Here is a 21,221-nt window from a genome sequence, read left to right as displayed (position 1 = left end):
GAGTTAAACTCTTTTCATCCGTTGCTGATGGCTGACATCTGTAATCCTAAATACTTAGGAGGTTGAGATCTGAGAATCACAGTTCAAAGCCAGCTAGGCAGGAAAGTCAGTGGGACTCTTTATTCCCAATTAGCTAGCAAAAAAATAAAAAATAAAAGGCACTTGAGCTATAGCTCAAGTAGTAAAGCAAGCATTAGACAAGTGAAAAAAGCTAAGCGACAGCACCCAGGTACTGAGTTTAAGTCTCAGTATCAGCCCCTCCACACATCAAAAAAAAAAAATCCCCCCCCACCAAAAAATCTTTTCTCCATCATTAATCCAATCCACCTCACCATGGAAATTAGCAATGTATAAAGGTACATAGCTGGAAAAGAAGTGCCTATAGAATTTGAAATTACAAAAGAACCCTCCCACAAGTGTGCATACCTCCACCACTTGGAGAATTGAAAAGCTTCAAACCAAGAATTTCATTCTTTCTAGAAACCTGACAGAAATGAATTCTCCCAGAAGAAACCTAGCCACTGAGTTATTCTAAAAGACAATGTTTAAGAAAAATGAGAACTCATTCACAGATAATCACAAAACACCTCAGAAACTCTAGAAGCAAAGGATATGAGTTATAAAGACAACACAGGAGTTGTACAGCAACAGTAAAAGGGAGGATAGAAAAGAGAGGTGAGGGGCTGGGAAGGTTCAGTGGTAGAGCGCTTGCCTTGCATGCCTGAGGCCCTGGGTTCGATTCCCCAGCACCACATAAGCAAAAAGAAAAGAGCCAGAAGTGGCTCTGTGGCTCAAGTGGTAGAGCGCTAGCCTTGAGCTGAAGAGCTAAGGGACAGCGCCCAGGCCCAGAGTTCAGGCCCCACGACCGGACACCCCCCCCCCCAAAAAAAAAGAAAGAAAAGAGGTAAGGGAAGAGGGGAAATGAAGAGGAGAAAAAGGAAACAGAGGGGAGGATAAAAAGAGGGGATGATAAATTGTAAATAATGACCAAGAATAAATAAGAATGCCAATGAATGAAAAACATTAATACTTAAAATGAAAAGTAAAAAGCAACTGTATGGCATAACAAAAGTACCACTGAAATAAGAACTGATGATGTGGAAGAGTGTGCTAAGGAAATCTGGAGTTGCATAGATAAAGAGATAGAAAATAAAGCAGGCTAATGAACCACTAATAGAGAAGGTATAATTAGCCCTACACTCAGGATTATGGATACCTTTGGAGTTGTGGTGAATGAGGGAGAAAAGAACAATCCATGGGATATACCAACATTTCAAAAGTACTACAAAATACTTTTCTTTTATAGATATACTGATGTTTTAATTCTTCTGTTATTTTTCTTCAGATTTTATATATAGGTATCATACAATCATCTCTCAGTATCTATGGGGGACTAATTCCAGGACAACCCTCATATCCAAGTCCAAACATTTATGCCCCTTACATAAAATGGCACAGATTTCCAAATAACCTAAATATACCAACCTATACACTTTAAACACCTAGATTACTTAACAATATTTATTGTAACAAAAATGTTGTTAGTAGTTGTTATAATGTACTGCTTAAGGAATAATGAAAAGAAAAAAGCAAGCATGTGTTCTATACAGATCCTACTACCATCTCCTCCCCTGCAGTATTTTCAATCCACTACTGATTCAGTCCTTGGATGTGGAGCCTATGGAGAAAGGACAGTCAACTGTAAATCCCTTTATATGGATAATTCACCCAAGAAATGTTTTCAAAACAGCAATAGCACCTACATGCATTTCATGAGCTGCTCAAGATTCAATCAAGTTGAAAGCAAGTGGGCTTTTGTTGCTAAATCTATATGCAGAGGTTTTGTTTAGAACCCTTACCCTATGCAGCATTTTCAGTATTTCTAGGAGAGCTTTAAGGTGGCCGTTATTCACATCACTTTCAGCCCAGTAACGCAACTGAGCACCCAAGGCAGTTTTAAACATCTGCACCAATTTGCTGAAAACAGACTCTTGTAGTGTGGTCCAGAGCATCTCTGAGGAATACAAAAAAGCCAAACAAAATTGTTAGGGCATAATTTCTCCTAGATTCTTCCTATTTCCTCAAACTACTAATGCAGGATTTTAATATGCTGTAATTACAAATGCGTATCTGTCTCTTCAGAGAGTAGCAATTTTTTTTTGTTGGTTATGGGGCTTGAACTCTGGGCTTGGGAGCAAAACTCTGGGCCTGGGCTCTTCAGCAAAAGGTGAGTGCTCTACAGCTTGAGCCACAGACCACTTCTGGTTTTCGAGTGGTTAATTGGAGATAAGAGTCTCATGGACTTTTCTGCCCAGGTTGGCTTTGAACTGTGAGCCTCAGATATCAGCCTCTTCAGTAGCTAGGGATTACAGAGGTGAGCCCGGCACAATAGTGATTAATACACACATTCCCTGAGAGTTAAGAGAGCCACAAACTTGGAAAAAAACAAAAATAGCACATGGTAAAAATTGTTTATGGGGCTGGGAAGGTGGCTCAGTGGTAGAGCGCTTGCCTTGCATGCCTGAGGCTCTGGGTTCGATTCCTCAAGCACCACAGAAGCAAAAAGAAAAAAAGCCGGGAGTGGTGCTGTGGCTCAAGTGGTAGAGCACTAGCCTTGAGCTGAAGAGCTGAGGGACAGCACCCAGGCCCAGAGTTCAGGCCCTGCGACCGGACCCCCCCAAAAAAAATGTTTATTACTTCAGTATTAATTTTGTGCTCCTAACTTGAATTTTAAGGAATTCTGATCACTTTTCTTATATATTAATAAATTCCATACTTTTGTTGAATACTAAAATGAGTGAATTCTCATGCCTTCAAATTTATATTCAAATGACTAAGTTTAAAAATGTAAAAAATGAGAGTACAAATGACTACATAACTGTTGGCCCTAAAGTGTAGGACACACAGGTAATCATCCAGTATTCTTTCAACTTCTCGTTTGTAAAATTTTTCATAATGAAAAGTTGGGGACAAAGGAGCTCATCACCAAGCCATGCATATAATACCCTAAGAATTCTAAAAAGATATTAAATAATCTGTATTTGACATCCCCAGTAATTGTTAACATCTTTCCAGAGTAGGCTAAGAATATGAGCTAAGAGATACAATGCATTTTTTTTCTTTTTTTGGTCAGTTTTAGGGCTTGAACTCTGGGCCTGGGGGCCCACCCTGAGCTCTTCAGCTCAAGGTGAGTGCTCTACCACCTGAGCCACAGTACCACTTCCAGTTTTCTGGTGGTTAATTGGAGAGAGGAGTTTCATGGACTTTCCTGCCCCAGCTGGCTTTGAACCACAATACTCAGATCTCAGCCTCCTGAGTAATTAGGATTACAGGTGTGAGCCATTGGCACCAGGCTACAATGCATTTGTAATTACCAATTTTTTTCCTTAATTAGGAACTTCTGAAAAAAATGGACAAAGTATTTTCAACCATCAATCAATCTTACCCATAATTCTTAAAGATTGGTCACTCATTTTACAAATAGCCTCGGCAAATGGTACTACTAGGTTCTCCCAGTAGTTAATATCATGCATCACAGGACATTGTGGGAGTAGCAAGAAAACTTCTAGTGCTTCTTGGTATGAAGAATGGAGTGGCAAATTTTTTAGCAGATTGTCCTTGATACAGGCGATTATCTGTGGTCAGGAAGATCAGGGAAAATGATTTCAACAAAACAAGGTATACAACTTGGAGCTTGATTTCACCAGGAAATTAGAAGAATCATTTAGTTTTTCTGAAACAAATGTTGACTGTCTTTACCTAGCCTCCCAAATACTCTTCCCCCATTCAGTTGCTAGGTGCATGAAGATTAAATGACAAAAGCAGAGGGACACTGGATGAGTGATGGATTCAGAACTATTGTAGCCCTCTCAATAATTAGTTCTATAATCTACCTTCTGGTTAGCATTACTTATTTTTTAAAAGTAAAAAATGTAATAGAACTCAAGAAAGCAAAACAAAATAAATATTCAAATACAATAGTTCCTTTTATCAGCTCATAGACCTACATGTCTCCCTCAATCACTGATTTCTAGATATTCTAGTCTTCTGTAGTTTTACGAAGTCAGATTGCAACTGTTTAAGGAAATTTTAAATTGAATCCTAAGTTGTTTGTGTGTGCTTCAAATGCAATTTGTTTAAAAACCCACCATGAAAAAAGAAGCTAGTATTTATGGAGTACCTTATTAGACATTATATTCCAGCTTGGTCACTTAAGCTTTGAATATTCACTGCAACATAGATATTAGTACTGCTTTGATAGATGAGAAGTATCTTCTTCAAAAAAATTAACTCACTCAAGATTACACAGCTACGTAGGACTAGATTTTGCAAACTCCAATGTCCAAATTGTGTATGTGTGTGTTATACTGGAACTTTTAACTCAAATCCTCTAACTCTCCTGGCTTTTTTGCTCAAGTCTGGTGCTCTACCACTTGAGCCACACCTCCATTATGGCTTTTGCTGGATAACTGTAGGTAAGAGTCTTGGGGATTTTTCTACTCAGGTTGGCTTCAAACTAAGATCTTCATCTCAACCTCCCAAGTAGCTAGAATTACAGGCGTGTGCCACTAGTACCCAGCTCCAATGTCTGAACTCTCAACCACTACATTACAAACTATTGGTTAAATTGACCATCTCCAAATATAAATACTGTTATAATGATCACTTTATACTATTGGGCACCCACTATGAGGTTTACTTGGACTTAATATCTGACAACTTTATGTTAAGGTTTAAGGCACTCACCCTACCCACCTCCTTGCTCATCAGCCAGTCTCACAATCCTCAAAACCATGGTAACACTCAACCAGTTTCACTGCTTTCCATACTGTTCCTTGAGGATAACTTTCAGGCTTCCTAGAAATCACTTCCATATAGTAGGAACCTGGTGAAGTCTACCTTCTGAGTCACCTTGTTTAGTGCTCTAAGTAAACCTAACCATTCAATACCCTACTAACAACTGATTTCACCAGAAAATACTTTACTGTTGTTTTTTTTTTTTTTGCCAGTCATGGGGCCTCAACTCTGGGCCTGGGTACTGTCCCTCAGCTCTTCAGCTCAAGGCTAGCCCTACCTCTTGAGCCACAGCACCACATCTGGCTTTTTCTGCTTATGTGGTACTGAGGAATCGAACTCAGGGCCTCATGCATGCAAGGCAAGCACTCTACCACTGAGCCACCTTCCCAGCCCCTTAACTACATTCTAAGATAAACATTAGGGACAGTGATATGTGAAACACATCCAGTCTTCAACATGTGCATTGTGTACATGTATGTAGGTATGACCTGCCCTCAACCATGAGTTTCTGAAGGGCAAGGAGCACTCAGCAAGTAACAAGTATTTAAATGTTTAGTCAATAAATAAGTCTAATAGTCCTCAGGACAGAATTTTAAGAGAGGAGTATCAGAGGTCTTCTAACCCCGCAATCCTCTTCTGAAACAGAGGTGAAAAAAATTCCTCTTTGTTATTTGCATTGTATTATTTTTTTTCCAGTACAACCAAGATGCAATCTTCAAGCAAGGCAACTCTCAGTGATGAGCTCAGGGACCTTCCCATGGCTGTATTCAGCAGCCCTTACTGAAACTAAGTTACAGACTGTCTGACACTGAGAGGATATCAACTAATCAAATAACAGAGAACAAATATAGCCAAAATACTTTGTGCAACAGTTCATAGGTTAATGTTACAGGCACTTTAAAGAGTTGGAACCCTGATAAAGGACTAGCTGGGCCTTCTTTTCCCCTAAACTTTCCTTACTCCCTTAAGAACAGTTTGATAAGGAAAAACTTGCCACTAAGAGCATTCAGATCGAGGCAAACAGAGCAGGCCAGAAGGGCGAGTAAGAGATGGGAACCAGACTAAGGGGGACAAAGAATGAGGTACAGAAAAAAAGAGTAAAGCCTTAAGAGTGAAAAAATTGGCATAATGAGAAATATCATCCCTAGATCAACTAGAACAGCAGAGAAATGAGGTAAATAATGCTTAATCAAGAGGATAAACATGTTTTAAATGTGTGCAAGTAAGAAACTAAATAGTAACATCATTGAAACCAGAGGCAACAGCCCCAGAAAGAACAGGACTATTCTACAGAAAAATGGCCCAAAACAGAAAAGAAAGAATCCAGGAGGTCAAAGGTGAAAAAATAGTCCTATTAAAGTATGCTCATTTCTATATTTATGCTTAAAACAACTGCACATATAATGTTCATATGTTAGTGTCACAAACTCAACAAATTTTTTAAAGTTTCTTAAAAGTCCTGAATTCTCTCTGTAATATGTAGTTATAGGTGTCTCTATGCATAGACACACTATATTATTTGTATCCTATATGACTACTGCACCGCTTTTACCAACCTAAATGGGCAAACTCCTGAATGTTATTTTAGTTTGATTTAATCTGGATAAACCAGTCTCTAAAGAGGAAGGATTTCTTCTGAAATTCTGGGTTCTTAGACAGTTCTAGTATACTCTTAAGAATACCACCGTGTTAATAATCCAGTCTTTTTGAGTTAATTCCTTAAAGGTGTTTCTTGCTTTACTTAAGTCCAGATAAACAGACATGGTTTCTGCAGTCAGTCTATAGAAGAAAAATAAATGCATAGAATAAGTAAATGAAAATGAATAATCTAGATTGTTTTAGACCATGCTCCATTTTAATAAAGCTACTGTTTTCAACAAGAAAGCTACCTTGTTCTCAACAAGTTATTTTAATAACTATAATAATTTGACTGAATACAAACAAATGAAAATATAGGTAGCATGCAATTATTTCTAAATGGAAAAGAAAACCCCAAAAGATGCATTACTTTTATTTTTGGTAGAACTGGAGTTTGAATTCAGGCTTTGAACTTCTAAAACCAGTGGTTTACAACTTAAGTCACAATTCAGATCTGTTTTTTGCTGGTTTTGTGACAGAATCTAACTTCTGTTGGAGTCTGGCCTCCAACTTGGATCTTTTCTGATCTTAGTATTCTGAGTAGTAGGATTACAGGTGGACCCATTAAGACTTCATTTATTATATATTCCTAAAGCCTTTGAGTCAAGATATGTTTTATCTAAGATGGCTACTCAAGGACATAGGTATAGTTCAGGTACAGCACTTGCATAGCACGTACAAGGCCTTGGGTTTGATTCCCAGCAAAATACATACACATCCCTTAAGGGAAGTATTTTTTCAGCAAGAAAAAAAAACAGAAAAATAGGTTTTTCCTGGTTCTAAAACCAAAATAGTCATTTCTCCAAGATACATGAAACAAAAGTAGGGACACCTCATGAAGAGGCTTCAGAGCAACCAATTCTTCACATTACAATAGAAATATTAAAATTAACCATAACCTATGAATTATACTTATGAACTTAATGGACATCCTGTTTAAAGATGGCATTATTTTTTGTAAAATGATAAAAGAATTCTTCCTGGACATGGTGACGTCCAAGAACACTTGTAATTCCAGCACTTGGGAGTCTGAGGCAGGAGAACCACAAGATCAAGATCAGCTTAGGCTACACTTCTACTTCAAAAATAAGTGAGTATGCCAATGTAAAGAATGCTTTTAGTGAAACAAAACATTATACATATGTTTAGGAAATGAAGTATAAGTTTTTCTCTAATATTTAAAAATTCATAATGAGCTAGAGGTACAGAAGAGTGGTAGAGTACATGCTTGGGATACATGTGGCCCTTGATTCCCAGAACCCATTATGGTTTGGATATTAACATCCTCCAAAAAGACTCAAGAAATTGAAGGCTTATTCTTAGATGAATGCAGTGTTGAGACATGGATCTTTGGGGAAGTGATTGGATCATGAAGGTTCTGTCTCTTCAATGAGTTAATGAACTTTAAATGATTAAACCATTGGGAGGTAGGGAAACTATGAAAGGTGGGCCTAGATGAGGTAAAGTAGGTCACTGTGACATGCATTTTGAAAGGTACATTTTGCCATAGCATTTCCTGACTTCTCTGCTTTCTGGCTACCATGAGAAGAGCACCTTTCCTCCTCCATGTCCATATGCCATGTTTCAGCCCTACCCGATATCCACAGCAATGGAACCAGCTGACTACAGACTGAAATCTCTGAAAAATGTGAGCCAAAATAAATCTTTCCTCCTTTGTTTCTTTCAGGCAATTGCCACTGAAATGAAAAACATAATACCTCTCCTATACCACAGAGAAGGTATCTTAAAATCTTTTAGCAATAAGTGAATAAAAATATAGCCTTCTCGTGGAATATAATAGATAATAAAATGTTAGAGAATACTGAATACAGAATTGAGTAAGATGGAAAGGTTAAGTATAAAGCAAAGTCTAAAAACAATCATTCCCTTTTGTGTATATAAGTGCTAGGGACTATATACTTAACAACCCTAACACAATTTTTGTATGAAAACACACAAGCACAGAAAAATGTACTAGGTACTCTTATTATTTTTGGAAGGGGGTCTCACTTGTTGCTCAGAATGATTTCAGAAGCTGGGATTACAGCCACCATACCACTGTAAACGAACTTGTACTAAGTAGTGGGTTATGTATATTCATTTTATTTCTTTCACTTGTAATTTTTTTCTTGTGATATGGGTCTAATACATGCTAGGCAAAGGTTTTATCACTACGCTACATTCTTAGTACTCTGTATTTTCAGCATTTTGTATAGGAAGCAGTTGTCTGTTTTTGTTGAGAAAAACTTTGTTTCAGATAAGGTCTCACTGTAACCCAGACTGGCCTCAAACACTGTATCAGTCTCCCCAGTGCTGCAATCACAGACATAATTTCAAGAAGACAACCACACAGAAAACTGTGCTTAGAGCCATTTTTTTCAAATATGTTTTCCTGTTTGTTTTTTTAAAACAAAACTTTAGTTTATTACATGCATTACCTTTCCTTTAAGAAACTTCCAGTCAGGCAGGCAGGAGATGCAAATATCTCTCGAATTTCCCTACATTAGGAGTAAATTGTTAATAAATCAAGTAATACTGTGAAATGTGAAATCAGAAACACAACAAAATTATTAAAAATAGAGCCAAATATTAAAGGCAGAACCCCTCTGCAGGGGAAAACTCCTGGTCAAATGGCCAGTAGTCAGCCTAAGCCTTTTCCATTCTTGCTAAAAAGCAACAGAACATCTCTCCCTCACTCAAGTTTACCAAGCTGGCAGCTTTGCAGTTTACCACAAACTCTGCTGAAGGCCACTGACAATCTTGAGGTTTATCACCAGCTGTATTGAGTTGTTATATTAGTCAGGAATTTATAATAAAAATAATTTCTGTAAAATAGACTACCTCTACCCAAGGGTGTTTTGACTTTTATAATCCAAGGATATGTTTTGACTTTTGTAACCAAGTATCAATAGTATCAATAGTACTGATCATGCTGACCAAGTCAAGACTATGTTTTGCTTCTTCTGTAAACCTGCTTGCTTGCCTTGACAACCCTCCCACCCTCATGTGGCTTTTCTTTAAAAGATCATCATGGGAAAAAGACCTCACTGTATCCTATCACCCAAATAGTGGGGTGTAGTCGCCATGTGGCTAATAAAAAGACTCCTTGCCCTGTTTAACTGAGTAGGTGGCCTTATTTCCAGATTTGGGATTCTTCAATACAGCTTACTTCTTTATAGAACAAATATGATAAATAGAACATGTTATAATTGTCTTTCAAACTTCCTTTCTCTTCTACTTGTTTGCATAATGTCTTGACATTGAAGTCTGCTCTACTTGCTAAATCTCAAAATGTCAATGTCAAACAAAAAGGTATAGACTCAAAGATGACCCAGAAAAGAGAAAAAGACCTGATTGATTTAGGGTCAGAAATTCCTTGGACAAAGTAAACAGTCCCACCATACCTAACTTCTGAAGATTTATTTATTTCTGTTTCATGAAAGTGGTAACAAAAGAAATTGCCATAAATTAGTGACATGTGCATACATTCAGTTTCATCTTAAAAACAATGTAACTTTACAGGAATGCCCCTTGATCATTCATGTTCTGTACATATGTGACAATCTTAACAAGTATTTTTCAGAGTTAAAAGGCCATATCTAAAGATATCTCTAAAAATGATGCTTGTAAAAATGCCTACCATCTTTCAATGTGGTAGGAGTTTCATGGTATAGACCAAGACACCCTTTCAAATACTCAGCTAAATTAGAAGTGTAAAAAAAGTGGTTTCAGGGCCAAACAAGGCTAATAAACACCACAGAATGCATTTTCTGTTCAAATTCACAACATTGTAAACATATTAAAGCCCAAAGAAGTCCTTCAATAAAGGAAGTTGTCCTCAGGGAGCTTCTACTTTAGTTGTGATGATTAATAGTAGGTGTCAACTTGGCTAGGTTAGAGTACACAGATTCTTGGTCTCATTATTGTTCTAAGAGAGTACTTTTTAGATGAGATTAATATCTAAAGTAGCAGATTTGGAGTAAGCTAGATTGCCCTCTGTAATGTGGATGGATCAAATCTAATCACTTTCAAGCCTTAAAAGAAAAAAATGTTACCCAAGAAAAAGGAATTCTGTCTTCAGACTATGTTTGGATTCAAAGTGTTCTTTCTGGCTTCTCCAGCCCTATCTCCATTATACAGACTTTAGACTTGTCAGCCCCACAATTACACAAGCCAATACACAGTAACAACAGTAACATAAAATAAGAAATAAAAAATAACTTATGTCTACATCCATAGGTATAGCTCCCTATTTGGTTCTGTTATAGCTATCCTAATGGCTCTGTTCTTGGAAAGCCCTGATTAGTACAATACACTAGAAGAAAACCAAATCTCATGTCTTGAGTGTGCAGAACCAGTAAAGAAAATGTTGCTTTAACAATAAGTAAGTTAATAAGGGGTATACATACCTTTTTGTATTCTGCCACTGTTTAGTTCCTACATCTGCAATCCATCTCTTTGGAGTCCCTTCATTCAATGTAAGAATTTTTCTTCTCAGATTTACATAGGAATTCTGTAAATAATTAAAACGGTAGGATAATTTGAAGACATCCAAAAATATATTCAACTTTTAGACACATCTTATAAAGATTAACACTGATTATTTTTTTAATAAAATCTCAGTATGTAGCCCAGGCTAGTCTGAGTCTCTTAGCCTCTAGTGATCCTCCCTCCTAAGCACATTATCACTATGTCAGACTAACTTTTAAATGTAGAAAATATTGCTCTCTGAACAATCATAAAGGAAGGACTCTAGCAAGAAATTTCCAGTGTTTTTGTCTGGTTGACATTTCTTGCCAAAGACTTGGAAACTAAATCAGAGAAATCTGTCTCAGTGTCCCCATACTCAAGCAAGTTAAATAAACTGACAATTACCTATGTAAGTGGGAAGAACTTGGTTTCTCTTGATAAAGTGACACAGAAATCATAGATTAATTCTTAAGCCTATGAACAGGTTTTTTAAATACTGTACTGGTTAACATTCTTTAGAATATGTCATCTCACTAGGACACTAATCTGCAGTACTGGCAAGGAGCTTCCTCAGAAGGTAGGTAATCTTAAGAAAACCAATTGATTCAATAGCCACCATGAGTGAACCTGTTGATTTTTGTAGTAAACATGGAATTAGTTTAGGCAATAAAGGATTAATATCTACATATTCCCCTAAAAGTCAGCCTGGTAACTAAACAATTTTCAAGTTCAGTAAACCTGAATTCTAGACTACATTTGCCAAAATTACCAACTTATTCATGGAGAAACCTATTTTTACCTCTTTTTCCATCCACAGCAAAATGCTTTGGTTCCCTCCAGCAATCATTATCAGTTCCTTTCCTGAATTGTGATATTCTGAAAGGAATATGTACAATTTAAGATTTCTAACAATTAAGTAGATACTATGTACCACAGGGTACAATCTGATTGAAAAACACAGGTGATTCACAAGATTGACATGTGGAATCACTTCAAAATGCACAATTTGTAAAAAAAATGCTTATATACCTCTATCATAAATACTGAATTAACTTGACTAATTTAATTCCATTTCCATTCTTTAAACAACTATCTTGTTTAAATAGGGATACAGGTGGTAGACCCATTGCAACAATGAGATATACAAGTTGTTATGTTGAAAAATGAACTTTACAACTTTGGGCGGGGGAAGAGGGAGGGAGATGGGGAAAAAAAGAAAACTATTTCAAGATTTAACCAATAACTGTTGCCTGCAGAGAATATGAATATGTCGTTATATAACATGAAGAAAGCAAAGATTTAACACATTAAGTAATTTAAAAAAAAACAACTCCTTCCAGAAAAATGAGAGAATTCTAATTCTAAGCTTACAGTATTCCAAAGCATTCCTTCTGTGTAGAGCACTTAAAAGCTCAGGCTCTGGTTTTCACTGAGCATGGTTTAATTTTAGACCAAGCACTTACTTCTTGGCTTTGATTTAGTAGCTATTTTGCTTTCAAGTCTATTTCCTCCAGTAAAATGGGATGACAGAATAACCAATACAAGGATTGCACGGTAAAACGCACAGTTTTAGTGCTCTAGCTCTGTCAGCTGCTCAGCATTCTGAGGGTTCCACAGGATTATGGATCACACAGGAAAGAGTCAATTACTTTGAGTTTGTAAACCTCTTACAGTTTCAGTATATATACTCTATACAGTCTGTTTTATTTCCGTTCAAGTTGACTCCACAACTTACACTGACTCTTTTAACTTATAAACACACACATAAAGTCAATGTTCAGAAAAAGTCCCTCCAGACTTTCTGCTTTCCCTACTGCACCACTTAAAAGATAATACTTTCTCTAACAATGTATTACTTCAAATCCTGCGAGCCTACAGAATTTACCCAGTTTGAGTTCTTCATTTGATGCCAATTTCATGGGAAGCGGTATCAGTTGATTATGTTTTCCGTCATTTCCTAATTGTCCTTCTTTCCCAAAACCAAAGGAAAAAACTTTTCCCACATCAGAAACGTAGGCAAGTGTGTGCCACCTATTAAATAAAGCACATACCATCAATGCTACAATGACAAGAGTATTTAGTGATACAGTAAATTGCTCAAATCAGGTTACCAAGTACTGTGAAACTAAGTCTCCAGGGTTAAAGCCATCTGGAAACCAAATAATCACCAATATGTGGCTGAGAAAACTTAAGAGACCCTACATCCACTCAAGATCATGGTATCATGTTTTATTAGCAGGGCATTCCCTTCATTGGCATCAAGTACTTTGCCTGGGCTGCTACTGCTCTTTTTAGCCTCAACTCGAGACTACCCACCGGGAAGCCATCTCTAAATCCCTCCTCAACCCATCCTAGTAGATTGAATCACTTGACCTTTGATCTCCCAGTCTATTTCCCAAAGATGCTTATCATACTGATTTTCTTACTGATTTCCTCAGTGGGTCTCTCCTGCCAAGGGTATACAGCAAGGAATTTTGCCTTGCTCAAAGACCAAGTCTGTCCTTGTCCCAGTCAGGGAGGTAACCTCAAAAATCTTCAATTTCCCAAATGCCTTTGGCCCTGGGACCCTCTGCTGCATGGCTCATGGAGAGCTCTTATGGCCTGCTAAATAAGCCAGAGCAACAGAAGGGAAGGGTTAGAGTCTGAGCTCAACAATCTGGTAATGATTTAATCCAATATGCCTATGAACCTAATAAAAACTCTAGGCTTAGGTAAACTTCCGTGGCTGACAATACTCAGTGTATATTAAGCAACAGTTCAGAAAATGTTAACACTATCCAACTGCTTCAAAAGGACTTCTCCTAGACTCTTTCCTCCACTCTCTTCATTACTAATTAGTATACATTTTTAACTAATAAATGTGACTAAGTATATCAGCTTTCAGAGTAAATGCTCTTGTGACTACACTAAGGAATCTAACTTGGTTCTTAGCAAATATGTTACTCAAAGGGTACAGTTAAGAAGAACTGAGTCAAAGGGACATTTCTTTGATTAGGGTATTAAATCAGAGAGAGCTCAAGAAGACATCTCTTTGTTTAAGAAAAGCTTACCCCAAGAGTTTGGTCTATGTTAGTATTTCCTTTTATGTAATTTTCCTCCAGTATCCTAAGGGAATATGTCTATAATGGACTGAAAATAGGTATGATGATTTTTCATTAAGTTCAAAAACAAGTATCTACGAGTCTCAATTTGCTCATATTTATGAAGAAAAAATACCCAAATTAAGCATAAATAGGTGAAAATACTTATTCCCACGAAGGTCAAACATTCCACAGCCAGAAGTAAACTGATGAATCTGATGATCAAAGAAGTAATTAAGCAAACTAGTAAGTCTGGGCAAGATTTTTTGCCTTTATTTTTAACATAAGCTGTGAAACCCCAAATTCTCAGGAATATTCCATTCAAACAGCCACCAAGAAAATCTGAAATAACCATTGCTTAGTGTAATTTGGCTCCCATTACAATAAATAGTTTAAATATCTAGGTAACTAAAACACTTGCCACTCAATGGGTTATTTAGAGGGTGTTACACTAATAAATAGTACTTTCTGGCTTATGTTCATTTTTTCTAAATATTTTTTGTGTGTGTCAGTCCTGGGACTTGAACTCAGGGCCTGGGTATATCTTTGAGCTTTATGCTCAGGGCTAGCTATCTACCACTTGAGCCACAATGCTACTTCCAGCTTTTTTGGTAGCTAATTGGAAATAAGAGTCTTACAAACTTTCCTGCGCAGGCTGCCCTCAAATCAAGATCCTCAGATCTCAACCACTTGAACAGCTAGGATTACAGGCCACTATCACCAGGATTACTAAATAAACTTTAAAAATGACTTATTTTCCTTCAAGATGAACATGTACCTGAACAGTTTACAAAAAGCATTTTACTCAAGAGGCAACAGAGTAAACTATACAGAACAGCTGGGGTGTAGCTCAAATGTTATTGCATATGCTCAGAATGAATGAAGCTCTGGGTCTGATCTTCAGCAACATACACAAACAAATACAAATAAAAGAAAACAAATACATATACTAAAAGATGCATTATGATTAGTAATGGGAACTAAACAACATTTGAAAATGTTTATTTTGTCTAAAAAATTAATAGCAATTTTATTCACTCATTGCATTCATTTTTATCAGTTTTCCTTTATACTTTACAACTTACCTTCCACAAACTATTTGAGTCACTCTATGTCCATGGAGCTCAGTTACCAAACAAGGACTCAACTTATTCTGTGTTGAATTGTGACCAAGCTGCCCATATTTTCCAGCACCAAAAGTAAACAGCAGCCCATCCTAAGAACAGAACCTCATATTAGATGCTATAGAAATGCAGTATGAAGTCACATTCGCTAATGCTTCTCATTGGTGAATAGTTAAAACAAGCCACCTTGGAAGTAAAGCTCCTAGGTAACTAGGACAGACCTATTACAGATAGGAAACACTAACTCACTACAGGAAGCACTCTTCCAGAAATACCATCAGAAGAGACAAGGATACACCCACCTGAGTAAGCAGGGCAGTATGAGAGCCACCACAAGCAACAAATTCAACTTTCTGATTGTCTACTGCTTCAATAAGAGAAGGAAAATCTTTGTCTGTACAGGGAAAAAATAGCTGAAGTGACCAAAAGGAAGAGCTGAGTTTTAGCCTGGATTTGTCTGTTATTACCTAGCAAAAACAGCTCCCATCCCATTTTAACCAGAAGAGCTCTTTGTTGGCATTATTGAAGTCCAAATCCTAAACCTAAAAGGTGAGGGTGGGAGAGTGGTTAATAGGATCATACTTGCGGGCCTAGACCTGCAAGATGTAAGGCTACTACCCAACTTTTCAACACACCTGTAACTTTGCAGCACAACTGTTATTGATATGCATAGTTGTACATATAATGTAACTTATATTTACTTTGGTGGAAAGAACTGCGGACCTTGGGCCTTCTCAGCAAGTGTTCTAACAGTTTACTACATCCTCACCTTAGAATTACTTTTGGTGAGCACAAATGGTCTCTTTTTCTTGTAAAATTCTCTACTACAGTATCTTCATACTGTCTTATTCTCTTTCTTGTGAAAAACACTCTGATATTTAGTGAAAATAATGATATTCCTCTACTCTTAGTCCTTCTCAGTTTTACATAGGAAATCTAATAAGTTACTTGGAACCATGAGAAACTTTGTCACAAGCCTGACAGAGGTATTTCAGACTTGGAAGTTACTTTTATTCTGTGTGCATATATACACAAACACATGCACACTTAATTGATGCCTTCTGAAATAATATTGGATCCTACCTATTCAGGAGGCAGAGATCTGATGATTGAGGCTCAAAGCCAGCATGGGCAGGAAAGTCCCTGAGACTCTCATCTCCAATTATCCACCAGAAAACTGAAGTGGTGCTGTGACTCAAAGAAGTAGTATGCTAATGTTCAGTGAAAAAGCTCAAGGACAGCACCCAGGCCGAGTTCAAGCCCCAAGCCCCATGAAAATTTTAAAAAGACTGGAATATTGTGAGTTTCACACAATTTTAGTATTCTTTTGTAATAATTAACTGACATAATGCAATATAATAGGAATGTTAGGAGGTCTAAAGGAAGTGACAGACAAGGCGCCATTATGTCATAAGGTAACACTGCAAAGTCAGAAGCAGAACCTAGGTATTAAATTCCCTAATTTAGTGGCCTTTTTTACCCCACACAGGCCCAAAACTCATCTTCTATAGTCAGATACTACACTTTGCATGTCTTAAGGACAATTCTTCCTGAAGCCAAGATAAATTACCAAGAATAGTACAAAGTGAGGGTTTGAGCCATTTATGACAAAGCCTATGTTTGTTCATCTCTCATCTAACAACTATATTTGATAACATAAAGTTGAAAATTGTTCCATACTCTTGATGTGGCCCAGGCCTAGTTGTCCAAAATCATTTTTTCCCCATGAGTAGATGTTTCCAGACATGGACAAAGCCATGCTGTGTGCTTCTCCTGCAGAAATCTGAATCAAGGGGACTCCTGCAAGATGCTCCACAATCTGTGGTGTGGGAGATGAGGACAATGTCTTTCCGACTCCTAGCTGGCCGTACAAGTTCTGTCCCCACGAGAAAAGCTCACCACCTTAACATAAACAAAGAAAACACTGTGTTACAAAATTTATAATGAAGTAGACATTACATTATCCTAGGACATCATCCACAGAACATACGGTACACCACTCACAATTAATAGAATTTTTTTTCTTTTTTTTTCCCTTTGTCAGTTGTGGGGCTTGAATTCTGGGCCTGGGCACTGTCCCTCAGCTCTTCAAGGTTAGCGCTCTTCAAGGCACAGCGCCACTTCCAATAGAAAAAATTTTTAAAAACCTTTTCTCAAGGAGTTAGCTTCCTTATCCTTTATCTATCTCCAGGAGTAAAATGAAACTACTTGAATATACTTTACTTAAATTCAAGAACTAGTTAATTTTTAAAAACACCAAAAATTTGGTTAATAAGAAACAGAAATGTCTACCACTGAGAAAACAAAATCTGCAACTAGTAATCTCTCTGTCTCCCTCCCTTTTGCATACTTAAGCTCCACATAAATACCTTTAAATTTTCACTTAGAAACAAGTGGGAGAGCTCATCCCTGTAGTCAACTACTCAGGAAGTTGAGGTGGGACAACCAATTGAACCCACTACTTGGGGACTAGTCTGGGCAACATGGTATAATCCTGTTTCAAAGAAAAACTTCACTTGTAATCAGAATACAGTATCTTCAAACATACTTCTTTTATTAATTGGATATATGGAATGGTTTTAAAGCAAGGTTTTAGACATTTACCTAGTAGAATTTCAATATGCATTAGAGTCTGAAAAAAACTATGAGAGTATTATGAAACCTTTCTCATTTGTCTAATTTTTTTTTTTTGTGGTCAGTCATAGGGCTTGAACTCTGGGCTTAGACACTGTCCCTGCACTCTTCAGCTCAAGGCTAGCACTATACCACGTGAGCCACAGCTCCACTTCCAGTTTTCTGGTGGTTAATTGGAGATAAGTCTCCGACTTTCCTGCCCAGGCTAGCTTTGAACCACGACCCTCAAATCTCAGCCTCCTGAGTAGCTAGGACTATAGGTATGAGCCACTGACACCCAGCTCATTTGTCTAATTTTTATTCTACCTATACTGTGATTTGCCAAAAGTATTTTTTAAATTTTTTAGTAAGTTTTTTATTGTGAAAATATTGTACAGAGGGGTTACAGTTACATGAGCAAGGCTCCTGTTTTTCCCCTACCATCCGTTCCCTTCCACCCCCTCAACTACACTCCCACCTCCCCCGCCTAAATTATAAAGTTCATTTTTTTTTTGGTCAGTGGTGGGGCTTGAACTCTGTGCCTGGGCACTGTCCCTCAGCTCTTCAGCTCAAGGCTAGCACTCTACCACATGAGCTACAGCGCCACTTTCGGTTTTCTGGTGGTTTATTGGAAATAACAGTTTCATGGACTTTCCTGCCCAGGCTGGCTTTGAACTGTAATCCTCAGATCTCAGCCTCCTGACTAGCTAGGATTACAGGCATGAGCAACCAGCGCCTGGCCATAAAGTTCATTTTTTTTTTTTTTTTGGTCCGGTCATGGGGCCTGAACTCTGGGTCTGGGCGCTGTCCCTCAGCTCTTCAGCTCAAGGCTAGCACTCTACCACTTGAGCCACAGCGCCACTTCCGGATTTTTTTCTTTTTGCTTACGTGGTGCTGAGGAATCGAACCCAGGGCCTCGAGCATGCAAGGCAAGCGCTCTACCATTGAGCCACCTTCCCAGCCCCGTAAAGTTCATTTTTTGACATAGTGTCTTGTACATCTCATTGTGCAATGGGTCAACCTGTATCCCTATTTAAACAATTTGTTTTTTCCCTTCCCCTCCCCAAATTATACCAACATCAAATACAGTGAAAACAAGGGTTATACCATGGGGGAAAGATATACAAAGCAACAAAAAAAATCACATGGTACCTTATAAATAGGTTAGAAACAATAGCAAGAAAGAAAAAAGTAATTTTTGAGTCAGGTTTCCCTATGTAGCTCAGGCTGTCCTCAATTTCAGACAATGAAATTACAGGTATAGAACAGACCATCAGATTTACTAATAAATCTGGTATCCTCTTCCCTTTGCAAGTGCACATACTCTCACACTCACAATCACACACACACACACACACACACACACACACACACACACACACACACACACACACACACACACACACACACACACACCACTAGATTTCTTGAAGATAGTTTGCTTCATCATTATAATTTGACCATTATAATTTGATCCTATTTAATATGAAATATGAATAGAACAGATCAAATAACCATTTTTTCCAGTACAAATTCATATTCTTTTTTTGGGGGGGGGTCCAGTCGTGGGGCCTGAACTCTGGGCCTGGGCCCTGTCCCTCAGCTCCTCAGCTCAAGGCTAGCGCTCTACCACTTGAGCCACAGTGCCACTTCCAGCTTTTTTTTTTTTTTTTGCTTATGTGGTGCTGAGGAATCGAACCCAGGGCCTCAGGCATGCAAGGCATGCGCTCTACCACTGAGCCACCTTCCCAGCCCCCAAATTCATATTCTTAAACCTCAGTAGTCTCCAGCAAATAATTTCTTGGAATCATAGCTTCTACTCAATTTATAAACATTTGTTCTATATAAAAACCCTCTTGAATCTGAATTTCACTCTTATCTCCTGTTTTTATCATTCTTCCTCAGTTACTTCAAGCACTCATAGGAGTGAAAATGGTACAAGGAAAAGGGAAGGCAGCTGTGGGAAAGAATGGTCCAGGCCTGGACTGGACTCCAGAAGAAATTATTTTGAGCCAGGAAAGTGTTAATATCAGTAAATCTTAACTACTTGGGAGGCTAAGCCAAGAGTATCTGAGCTACTTGGAAGTTAATGTAATTCCTTGTGTTTGGGCAGCAAAACAAGACATCATCTCAAACACATCTCAAGCAAAAAATGGTTTTTAAAAAATGTTCACTGTTTCAATTCAAAAAGTAAAAGTCAAGCTGGGCACTGGGGTTCATGCCTATCCTTGTTATTACTTAGGAAGTTGAGATTTGAGGATGGAGGTTGTTCAAAACCAGCCCAGACAAACAAATTTGAAACCCTTATCTCCAATCAACTCACAAAAAGGTCAAACTGGAGGCACAGCTCAGGTGATAGAGGGCCAGTAGTAAGTCACAAGAGTAGCCTGAGTTCAAGCCCCAGTACCAGCACCAACCAACCACAAGGAAAACAAAAATATGGAACAAAATACACAAATAGTTAACTATAGAAATTAGATGGCTCTACATATATATATATACTTACTACCATACCCCCCCCTCCAGAGTGTTTTTTGTTTGGACAGAGGGTCTCACTATGCAGTCCAGATCTCTTAGAACTCACAGGCCAGCACAAGCTGGCCTGGAACTCATGATCCTCCTGCTTCAGCCCCCATGGCACTGCAATTATAGTTATGTCATAAACTACTACTAAATAACTACTATTGCAGAGAAGTACCTTTAGAAAGTGCAAGAGAATGATAATCTCCACAGGCAATCTGAATTATACTTTTTTCTTGTAAAATGCTTTGAAACCTGATGAAAGAAGATGATAGAACTATTAGCGTTATTTATATAAAAATGAAGCTCAAGAAAAAGCCTTTAAATTTATTGCTTCACATTCAGTATAAAAACTACAAAAACGACTTAAATAGTTTAAGAAAAAGTAAGAATTGTATAATACTAAGACAATTCTAATAGTCTTGTAGCAATACTTTTATGATGGAGGAATAAATGCAAGTTGAAAATACATTCTAATTCTAGCGGTCTACTAGAATAGTCTCAAAAATTATTCCACATGAATATTTTTCCTAGTTTGAAAACTTTATTATACAATTACAGAATTATGAACATCAAATTCAACCTGAGATTTGACATTCTAATCAATCATTTAAATGCCCAAAGTATGCAATTTCAATCCCATTATCATGGGTAGCCATGTATTACATATACACAACATAGTCATGGTTCATGTGTGACAGACAGCAGGCATGAAACTTGCTAGCCAGTTGAAAATTTATCACTTAAGATACAAGATAGAGCAACGGACAAGAATCAGACAAGTAGCATTTTCCTATAAAATAATTTGCCTTTTGAGTAAAACTAGTCACACTTAATGTCAGAAAAAATTCCCCACCTTGCATGTTCTAGGCTGTAGTTGTACTCAAAGGGTTTTCCATCGGAGGATAAAACCAGCAGATGTTCCACTCCTTGGTCCATGGAATGTATCTTCATTTTTTTCCCTAACTTAATGAACCCT

The 21,221-nt window shown here is 37.6% G+C and overlaps 1 protein-coding gene across 1 annotated transcript in view; it reads right to left on the bottom strand.

Moving 5' to 3' along the window:
• The window catches only part of Herc5 (HECT and RLD domain containing E3 ubiquitin protein ligase 5), a 36,850-nt gene that overhangs the window by 12,632 nt on the left and 2,997 nt on the right, over positions 1–21,221 (bottom strand). The window contains exons 2-13 of the mRNA XM_070022257.1: positions 21,099–21,219; positions 20,421–20,497; positions 16,790–17,011; positions 15,412–15,503; positions 15,071–15,201; positions 12,791–12,936; positions 11,705–11,781; positions 10,845–10,948; positions 8,874–8,933; positions 6,483–6,576; positions 3,446–3,635; positions 1,860–2,014 (exon numbers count right to left, since the gene is read on the bottom strand). Coding sequence (XP_069878358.1) covers positions 1,860–2,014; positions 3,446–3,635; positions 6,483–6,576; positions 8,874–8,933; positions 10,845–10,948; positions 11,705–11,781; positions 12,791–12,936; positions 15,071–15,201; positions 15,412–15,503; positions 16,790–17,011; positions 20,421–20,497; positions 21,099–21,219 — 1,469 coding nt within the window. The remainder of the gene's footprint in view (positions 1–1,859; positions 2,015–3,445; positions 3,636–6,482; positions 6,577–8,873; positions 8,934–10,844; positions 10,949–11,704; positions 11,782–12,790; positions 12,937–15,070; positions 15,202–15,411; positions 15,504–16,789; positions 17,012–20,420; positions 20,498–21,098; positions 21,220–21,221) is intronic.

Source organism: Dipodomys merriami, unplaced genomic scaffold (genome assembly GCF_024711535.1).
Source record: "Dipodomys merriami isolate MVZ:Mamm:240054 unplaced genomic scaffold, mDipMer1.0.p SCAF_15, whole genome shotgun sequence".
Lineage (NCBI taxonomy): Eukaryota > Metazoa > Chordata > Mammalia > Rodentia > Heteromyidae > Dipodomys > Dipodomys merriami.
The sequence above is the reverse complement of the archived record's forward strand: the minus strand, read 5'-3'. Positions and strand labels throughout refer to the sequence as shown.